At 42.0% G+C, this 9,460-nt stretch overlaps 2 protein-coding genes across 15 annotated transcripts in view; both read right to left on the bottom strand.

Moving 5' to 3' along the window:
- Window positions 1-211: 211 nt before the first annotated feature.
- Window positions 212-971, bottom strand: LOC129717376 (uncharacterized). The gene is made up of 3 exons (XM_055667253.1): window positions 943-971; window positions 658-893; window positions 212-438 (listed from the first exon to the last, which is right to left on the bottom strand). The coding sequence occupies exons 1-3, from the start codon at window positions 969-971 to the stop codon at window positions 212-214; spliced, it is 492 nt and encodes a 163-aa protein (XP_055523228.1).
- Window positions 972-4,218: 3,247 nt separating this feature from the next.
- LOC129718367 (collagen alpha chain CG42342) overlaps window positions 4,219-9,460 on the bottom strand; it is a 373,251-nt gene continuing 368,009 nt past the window's right edge. For 13 of the 14 annotated variants that reach the window (XM_055669088.1, XM_055669087.1, XM_055669090.1 and 10 more), the window contains 3 exons: window positions 6,079-6,159; window positions 5,227-5,427; window positions 4,219-5,154 (listed from right to left, as the gene is read on the bottom strand). In XM_055669088.1, the coding sequence (XP_055525063.1) occupies window positions 4,987-5,154; window positions 5,227-5,427; window positions 6,079-6,159 (450 nt within the window). In that variant the 3' untranslated portion in view covers window positions 4,219-4,986. Of the gene's footprint in view, window positions 5,155-5,226; window positions 5,428-5,578; window positions 6,160-9,460 lie in introns of those variants that run through there. The other variant, XM_055669096.1, reaches the window with a different exon arrangement.

Here is a 9,460-nt window from a genome sequence, read left to right as displayed (position 1 = left end):
TTTGTCGAAGTGCTGCTTCTACCCTTCGATCACCTTACGATCGGCTCGCGGCACAAAGCCTCTGCGGGATGGGTGGAGTTTCTGGTAGAACTTTCGCGGTTTCTTGAGAATGATGCAGCTGTTCCAGCTCTGCAAACTCCTTCTCCTCCTCCAGGCAGCGCTTCTCCTCTCGGAAAATTTGGGTTCGCTGCATCTTCTTCCGTCTGTGTCTTTACGCATTCTGACGAGTGGCATTGCGCATCTTAGCCGCCCGCGCAGCATTCTCCTCATCCATCACCCTCCTACATTTGTCGTCGAACCACTCCTTCCGTCGGGTTCGTCCCACATGCCCGATGTCGTTCTCTGCTACGCTGTTGATGGCTGTTTTAATTATGTTCCAACAGTCTTCAAGAGGACCTTCCTCCAGCTGGTTCTCTTCCAGCTTCAGTCGCGCGAGATCTAACCGGAGCGGGCGTCGGTACCGAATGTTGTTAACAACGGAGAATTTTGAGCGCATCTTAACCATCACCAGGTAGTGGTCCGAGTCGACGTTAGCGCTCCTATAGGATCTGACGTCGATGATGTCTGAGAAGAGCCGACAATCAATCATTTGTGTTTTCGTCTGATTTGGTGACCTCCAGGTGTACTTGTGTAGGAGGTTGTGCTGGAAGCAGGTACTACGCACGGCCATGTTATTTAAGGCGGCAAAGTCGATGAGTCTTAGGCCAATCTCGTTGGTCCGCTGGTGCGCACTGAACCCTCTAATCACCGGTTTGTATTCCTCCTCCTGGCCGATCTGAGCGTTGAAATCTCCGATGACGATCTTGATATCATGTTCTGGGCAGTGGTCGTACTCACGATCCAACTGCACGTAAAATTCATCCTTGTCGTTTTCGGTACTTCCGAGGTGAGGGCTGTTTATGATGCTTATGTTGAAGAACCGGCCCTTGATTCTCAACCTACACAATCATCCGTTTCCGCATCTCGCCCATCACTATAAAAGCTGTCCCTAGCTCATGTGTGTTGCCGCAGCTCTGGTAGATGGTATGACCATCCCGGAATGTACGTACCATTGAGCCCTTCCAACACACCTCCTGCAGCGCTACGAAGTCGTACCTGCGTGATTTCAATACTTCAGAGAGCACTCGAGTGCTCCCTTGGAAATTGAGAGATCGGCAGTTCCACGTTCCGAGTTTCCAATCGTTAGTCCGTTTTTGTCGCATGGGTCTGTGCCGATTGTTCCAGTCCGAATTTCTTTGTTCCTGGTTCATTACTTGTGAGTGTTTTACGGTGGCGGCTTGTAAGGCCTACGTACAAACCCCCTGTCTCGCCGGAGGACCATCGTGCACAACACTGTTTAGAGTCCCACGTTGGCACGAGGACGGTAATTTGTCGCCCCTAACCTGGAGTACAGACGCGTTTTTGAGCCGCTCTTAACATGAAGGACAGACGCTCGGAAACTCACAGAGCCCTCCTTCCCTGTCAGCATTGTTTATCCGATCTTCCCTTGGTTGCTCGTATCCCAGCTGGCACCGCGTGGAGGTCGGGATAGGAGTGGCTGGATAAGAGGCTAAGGATCACGTGTAGGGTCCATTTTATTCCTGTAACTGCACTTGACACCGTTGGTACGCATTATCCAGCCGTTTACCAGCCTATCTCAAAGATTACACAACTTATTTGAACATAACTAGTGTCATACGAACGAGTCATCTCTCAAACTTACAAATAACAATCTTTATAACAATTTGATATGTGGCTCAAAAGTTATGGAAAGAAAAGGAATTCAAAGACTATATAAAACTATACCTGCTTTGATCAATATATGTGGCCTCAACATAATTTAAATGTGATATCGTACTATTTGAACGTTCCCGGTATCGCTCGTGATTAAAATGTTCGAAATAAAGAGTCATTTCTATTATTTCGCTATTTCTTAAGCACTAACATCACGTCAAATTTCATATTTTATAATTCAGTTACAACATTAATATTTTAGAACCCAAAGAGTGAATGTACCTTTACTGGATATAGGCGTTTAAGTAAATCTATTTTCACAAATAATAAGTTTGAATGAGAAAGGCTGGGTCTGACGGCTAAGTGGATTATTTTAGGTTTTTTTTTATATTCTCAATCGATAGCAAATGAAGAAAAATTTAAATCTGATATTGAACACAAAACCAATAAATATGCATATGGGACAGATATGCGATTATAGGCACTAAAATTTTGGTAAATTTGAATATCATTAGAGCAATTGCACGAAAAATGTGGTAACCAATTCAATTGACCATTTTTGATCGGGGTAATTACGACTAATTTTTGAAAATTACAAGAACAGTTTGTGTGAGCGGTGTGGCGTCATCGGTAAAGCTTTAATAATTCTCGCCAATTATGTGAAAAAGGCCCAGTTGCCATATGTGAACAAGCCAGATTTTCTTGTTTTTTGATTAATACAAGCGTAAAATTTGGCGAGATTTTTGTCGCTTCGAAAAAATATGCACCCTTAAAAAATTATCTCAAAAAGCTCATACTTTGAAAATCTTATTTTATTCTTGAAAACTATACAAGGTTAGCTAATGGTTATTTAACCATGGAGAAATGTGAAAAAATAAGTTTAAATTTTTGAAAAAAAAAAAGAAAAACTAGGATTTGGTTTATTTTATTGGTATGATTTTGGTTTGAAAATTTGGTCCTTCATCAAAAACTATTTAATTTTTGAAATTTATCGCTTTTATTTTTCATCTCTTTAAAGTCATACAACTATCTATATCAATCAATGTCAATGTTAACAATGTGTATAGTTTTCGTAGAAAAAAATCAGATCTTGAAAAATCGGGTTTTTGAGGTATTTTAATCCTAATTATATAATTGTGATTCATTCTTAAATGTTTTTTGTTGTCTTAATGTGTATTTTATATCTGAGAGGATTGTTTATAACTTCACCGAACACAATATGTCAAGGAAACAAACCGTTTTGGTTTTAGTTTTTTGTTTCGAAAATTTCAACCTTTTTTTCATGTTTAGACATCCATATGTAAATTATTTCTGGTAGTTTCATTTCAAAGTAGAATTTAATAAATTAGTTCTTTGAGATAACCAATATATTTGACTACAAAAAATATTTATAGCACAAAATGAAATATCTAGTCAATACAAACATCTGTACAAAGTTTCAGCCAAATTAAAAATGACAATTTAAAAATATATTGATATTGCGACATTTTTAATGAAATTGCTTATTAGAGCTGTGCCAAACTATGCGTGTTCTGTTCTGTCATGTTTGTACACCTATTTATTACGCAGACTATCATCAGGCGTTAAGTAAATGTACTAACAACGTTGTTTGCATATATTTGGGCGATAGTCTAAGACACTCACCCGACGCTTTCGATGCCGTAACACTCTTTCCTCCTTTCGAAGCGTGTAACGACGCGATGTGTTAATTGCATAACCAGCAGGCGTCATGTATAAATAAGAACATTTCACACAGCAAGACGTTCGTTAGTGCAGGAGGCGTCCGTTCTGCTTGAAAGCAGCCAACCAGGGGCTCGACCTGGTTAGGTGCGTATGTTAATTCCCGTTCGGCGCGTTGCCACCAGGCAGCGAACAAAAAAGGGCAAAAGCCGGAATTTATAACACATTAAAGCAAAGCGAAATAGTACAGCAAAGCGTATATAAATTATCCAGGACTGCTGCGATGGTGGGGAGAAAGCAAAATAGAGCGGAGCATAAAAAAGGCCAGGCAAAAGATGGAAGGAAAACAGTTATACACGCGGAGACATATCGATGAAATAAATTGTTGTTTTCGAACCCGATGACATAAATTACTGTCATTAATAGCGCAATACCGATGCGACGCTGTTCAATTGGTGCGCTGTATTGATTAAATTGATTGAACGGGTTTTTTTTCCACCCCACCAGTTAGTAAGGGCGGAGGGGGGACATGAATGGAACACCATTTCGGTGCAATTTCCCGTGACTAAAATGTTTAAAAGCGCTCGATTTGACCCGCGTTCGATATTTAAGCGCGCGTGGAATGCCAGTGTGTGTGCTGATATCAGCCGCCAACTTGACAGCTTTCGGATGACAGCCCGGAACGCACGGAAGGGCGATAATTGGAAAAGCTTCACAGTTTCAATCAGAGCCATGTTTAATGAGGACGGTTTCGTTGATAATTTCAAGTGGGACTAATTGCTGTGTGAGAGCAGATTTTCTTTCGAATAACTAAGTCTCTAGTGCTTTATTGAAAGTTTGTTTTTTCATACTAAAAATAAATGGTAAAATGTGGAAATAGTTTATGAAAAATTATTCTGGTCCGATCGAAGCGAGCTTTACAGAATTTGCTTATTACGTAACGTACGCTGTTAGTGCTAACATATTATGTCTAAATTAAATTATAATCATAGGAACCTTAATCGTAGTCGCAGGGTTCGCTTTAAATAAATCGCATTTTTACACGTTCGATAATCGTAATTATTACCGCGATCACGCTCTGAAGAAAATCCAGTGGATGATTTATCACGGGTGGCTTCCCTTCCCCTTGGTTTCCAGGAACATAACGGACGATTTAATTTGCAGAAATTAAAATAAAATCACAAAAAATCATTCATCCATGTTCATTAATCATACGCTACATTTTCACACGTACACACACATACAACCACTGGTGTATATTTAATTATCAGAAAAAAAGCCCTGTAATTTCGTAGACGCCCATCGAATAAATTAAAGTCACAAGCAATAAATTCAACATTTGGCTGGTTTTTTGTTTTGCGTTTCAATTCTTCCCCTGCAGCCATTCAGATCGCAGCAAACATCGACTTTTTTCGTGGGCTTTTTTTGATTTCCTCTTGTCGCAACCACCATCTGGACCATACGCGAGAAGTTTATCGACATCGCGAGTGCGAATCTTCCGGTTCCGTTCTGTTCCGTTCGCAACATTCTGCTTCGTTTCAAACGTTTCACTGCCCAAGTTAGTCGCCGTCTGCCGAAGTCCGGTACGGACCTTCAGTTTCCGTTCTCATTTTCCGCGTACTCGTCCTCGTAGTCTTCCCCTTCGCCACCACCGGTGCCGTCATCTTCCTCCTCGGCGTACTCGCTTTCGTTGTTTTCCGTCCCGGTCACATCCGGGAGGTAGTCCTTGTGCGGTGGTGATGGCAACACTGGCTCCTGGTACTGTCGGACGATAGAAAGGGTGGAAAAAGCGTTACGGAAGTTCCGCCGAAGCCGGGCGTGCTTCGTACTCACCACTTTCGGCGCTCGCCAGCCACATCCGGGCAGTGGAAGACCGTCCATTCCGAGCGGACAGGGAGCGTCCAGACCGGGCACTCCCTGGTCACCTTTATCGCCGCGGTCACCCTTGCGACCGCGTTTCCCGATTGGCCCCGGGTCACCTTTGTTGCCCTTTTCACCGCGTGGTCCCTCCTGACCCGGAATCCCGTCAGTTCCCTGGCGGAAAACGGTGCAAAGGTGGAATGTACACAAAGAGGACAGATTTTCTAGCAGAGGAAGATGGGTACTGACGCCATGCTGGGAAATCAATTTAGAAGAGACAGAAAAAAAACAGACGCACTCCGTGTTCCGGACAAGCAAGGCTCGATCTGGTTGCAGTTGACTGACGTGTATTCTTTGTACAAAACAAAATTGATGTGTTTGATTTTTATCTTTATCATATTTACACTGGAGCCTACAGACTAAAATGTTAAATACTAACACTGTAAGGGAAAGCGTTTGTGACTATAAACGACGTTTTATACAATGTTCCATAGTTTGGCACTATGTACAACAAATGGCCTCTGCGATTCGACAGAAACCTCTCAGCTGGCCTTGAGCTGGATTTCAATTTCCGACTCTCGGCCGCCACTTGAGAGTAGAAGGCGGGAAAACAACGTCAAGGTCAACTTGACTCTTGAGAGCATGCGATGGAGGATGAATCACCTGTTTTTGTCGGAAGGGGGAGGGGGTGGAGGGTATCAAGCAGGAAGGGAGATTGGTTTTTTTTTATCGAATGCAGACACGAACGAGGGGCACAGGCATTGGATGCACAGCTCAGATGTCTGGTTTTTCGCAAACCGTGCTTAGACACGAGAGGATATTTACTGGTAGTCCGGGATCACCTCTTTCTCCTTTGATGCCAGTTTCGCCCTGGGCGCCCTTCATGCCGTCCAGTCCGGGGGGTCCCTGTGTGCGAACCGAAGAATATTTCGATCAGTTTTTTTTATTCTTTTTATCATATTGAAAGTGCTGAAGTGTTAGCGTTTGTGCGGTGGAGAGTCCTTCAGTCGGTGAGCAGTCCAGGGGGAAAAATCAAGCGGTTAGACGGTTTGTTAGTGGCGTTCCATATAAATGCTTTCAAGCAATAAGTTAGTGTTTTAAGCTTGTTAGTAAATTGCTTTTGTATGCTATCGGAATCCAGCAACTGCAACGAGCGAATAACAAATTCGGTTACAACAAATTGGGAACAGAAAAAAGTAGAACCACAAATTACTATAATGACATGCAAATTCTACCACAGTTTGCAAACTGTTGGTTGTGCATGGGAACAACAACGACAACATTCGAAAAAAAAAACTGCAATAAATGTACAAAGAGTCACCCAACTCCTTACTCCTCCTCTCGTAGCGTAGAATAAACCACAATAAGAGAGTCACCCGATACAGCGCTCCACTGTTGTTTGCGGAGAGCAGAGTGGAAGGCGACGGGGAGACGACAAGAAGCTACTTTCGGAATTCCATTTCATTTCATTAATTATATAATTTCAATTAAATGAGTTAGCGAAACGATGATGCTTGCCGGTTTTGCCTCCTCTAGCCCACGAAGGAGGGTAGTGGGAGAAAAAGCTACTCTGGCACAGTGGATTGCGATGGTGACGGGGATGGGTAAAATTTGGAAATTTACGAGTCCGTGTTTCGAGGTTCTTTGATGAGCAGAAGAGTATATCCCCAATTATATTTTTTTTCTGTTAGAAATCCTAGATCTGACGGTTAAAATCCATTATCTCAAACATTCTGTAAATTCAAATATAAAATTGAATACTTGAAATGTGAAATTTGTTATCTGGAATATATGACATGGAAATAGATATTATTATTCCTAATTTTCTGGAGTTTGAAGTTTGCAATCTAATCAGAAAGCTGCATTACTAAACCAGAAAAACGGATCTGGAATAGAGATCTATTATTCCAAAATCCCAAAAACCTTGAACAACAATCCTAATTCTAATATCCAAAATCAGGTAGCAAAGGATTTATATACATATTTCAAATCATAACCTCAATTTCTGAACTATGGAGTAGCAGATCCAAAGCCCTACAATTCTGAGCCTCGAACCTCGACTCTAGAAATTCGAAATTTCATTTTTATTTCTGCCACTATCTAGAACCTCCGAGTCGCGTTTGTTCACTGATAGAATTCCAAAATTTGACAGTCAAAATCCACGTCATAAAATCCAAAATTCATTCCGCGTCGAACACTCGACAGAAACGGACGTGCAAAGTGGTCGTTCTATTACAATCCGGTCCGTGTGTACGAATAGCCAAACAAAAGAGTGTATTATTCAAGGCCATCAGTTGACAGTCGAGTCCGTGTCGCTGTGCTGAGTGATCTCACACCCGGCTCACTGCTGGTGGCTGTATTGGTGCTGCTGTACTGGTGCCGCTGGCTGCTTTGGGTGCAGCTTCGAACGATCGGACAACCACTGCTGGAAGGAAGAAGTAAAGAGGTACGTGTTCTTGTCGGCGCTAGTTCGCTAGTGCGCTACATTTAGCGCGATGGATATAGATCCCTCGCCTCCCGTGCCACCATCCCCGAACCCCCCTGACCCTGACCCTTCTGTTACCCCCTCCCCTGTTCATTCTCCAGTCCCCCCTCGCCCCAGGCTTTACCCGGACGGATCTCAACAGGGCAGCTATACTGTTTATTTTCGTCCAAAGGCAGGAGTGAATTCAAAGCGATTAAACTTACTGCAAATTTCAAAAGACCTGACGAAGGGGTACAAGGCCGTGACCGAAATTTCCAAGGTCCGACCTAACAAGCTCCGTGTCGTGGTCAGTGATCTGACACAGGCCAATGCTATCGCTTGCTCTGAGCTCTTCACACGCGAGTATCGCGTTTACATACCCGCACGAATCGTGGAGATCGACGGTGTCATAACCGATTCGAGTCTGTCTGTCGAGTGTATCCTAAAAAGCGCAACCGGTTGCTTCAAAAATACTGAAACACAGGCGAAGATTTTGGATTGTAAGCAATTGCGGTCCATGTCTCTCGTCGGCGGTAAAAAAGTTTACACTCCGTCAGACTCGTTTCGCGTTACGTTTGCCAAATCTGCTCTCCCTAGCCACGTCTCGATCGACCGGGTTCGTCTGCCTGTGCGATTGTATGTAAATTGTATGTATCAAAAATAATATAAAAGACACAGTCGCACAAAACTGGGAAGCAGTTTACCGTAGTGTAAATGGTCTATTGGGGCTTCACCGCCCACGTCTGGTAAACATAAAACAAAAAGTAATCCTGCTTAATACATACATTTGTTCAAAGCTATGGTACTTTTCTTCAATTCTTCCAATAACAAATAAGTACATAGCTATGTTTACTAAACAAATGGGTTACTTTTTATGGAATGGAGTACCTGCTCAAAGAGTACAAATGATCGAAATAATTCGCCCAAAAAACCAGGGAGGTTTAGGGCTACACTCACATGAGCTCAACACAAAAGCACTACTAATAAACAGGTACCTTCGTTTAATAAACGTAACACCATCTCTAGATCGATACATCCAACTAATACAAACACCAGCAGACCTTCTACACGTCAAAACCATTAAAGCTGGTCTTCAAGGGATCCCGCGACAAATTCAAGATGACTCAGAGGCGAAGCAGATATACCAGCATTTTTTAAACCGACTACCACCAGTTGGAGCAACTACAAGAAATACCAGAAACTGGAAACTTATATGGAAAAATATCAATGATAAAAAGCTATCTTCAGATGAAAAATCTATCTATTATCTGCTAGTGCATGGCAAGTTATATCACAATGAACTACTCTATCGTCAGGAAAGAAGAATTGATCCAAATTGTCTAACATGTGGCCGATGTGAAACAATAGAACATAAGTTTTCATCGTGCAATACAGTAAACAACATCTGGCAAGAAATAATTAGAGAAATACGTTTCATATGTCAGCAACCAAATATAATCTTTGAAAAATTACAATTTCCCACAATTAATTGTTCAAGTGATACAAAATCGAAAGTTTTGAAAATGTTTATGAGATACATTATGTACAATCTAGAAGTCCCTGACGAAAATAAAAACACTGTTTCTTTGAGAAGTTACATAACTATGCGTGTATAAAACTGTAAATAAAGCAAATTCTAAGTAAAAAAAAGTGACCTATAAGGACCTAGCCGCTCGATATGGCCACTAATGGGCTAATTTGCGGATTTCAAATCTATATTGATTTCGCTTGATTAGTTTTGGT

This window comes from Wyeomyia smithii, chromosome 1 (assembly GCF_029784165.1).
Source record: "Wyeomyia smithii strain HCP4-BCI-WySm-NY-G18 chromosome 1, ASM2978416v1, whole genome shotgun sequence".
Lineage (NCBI taxonomy): Eukaryota > Metazoa > Arthropoda > Insecta > Diptera > Culicidae > Wyeomyia > Wyeomyia smithii.
The sequence above is the reverse complement of the archived record's forward strand: the minus strand, read 5'-3'. Positions and strand labels throughout refer to the sequence as shown.

Coding starts and splice junctions, on each gene's coding strand:
- LOC129717376 (XM_055667253.1), bottom strand. CDS start 971: ATGGGCGAGATGCGGAAACGGATGATTGT. Junction 894..942: donor ATGCGGAAACGGATGATTGT/GTAGGTTGAGAA, acceptor CATCATAAACAG/CCCTCACCTCGGAAGTACCG. Junction 439..657: donor AAATAACATGGCCGTGCGTA/GTACCTGCTTCC, acceptor CGCTCCGGTTAG/ATCTCGCGCGACTGAAGCTG.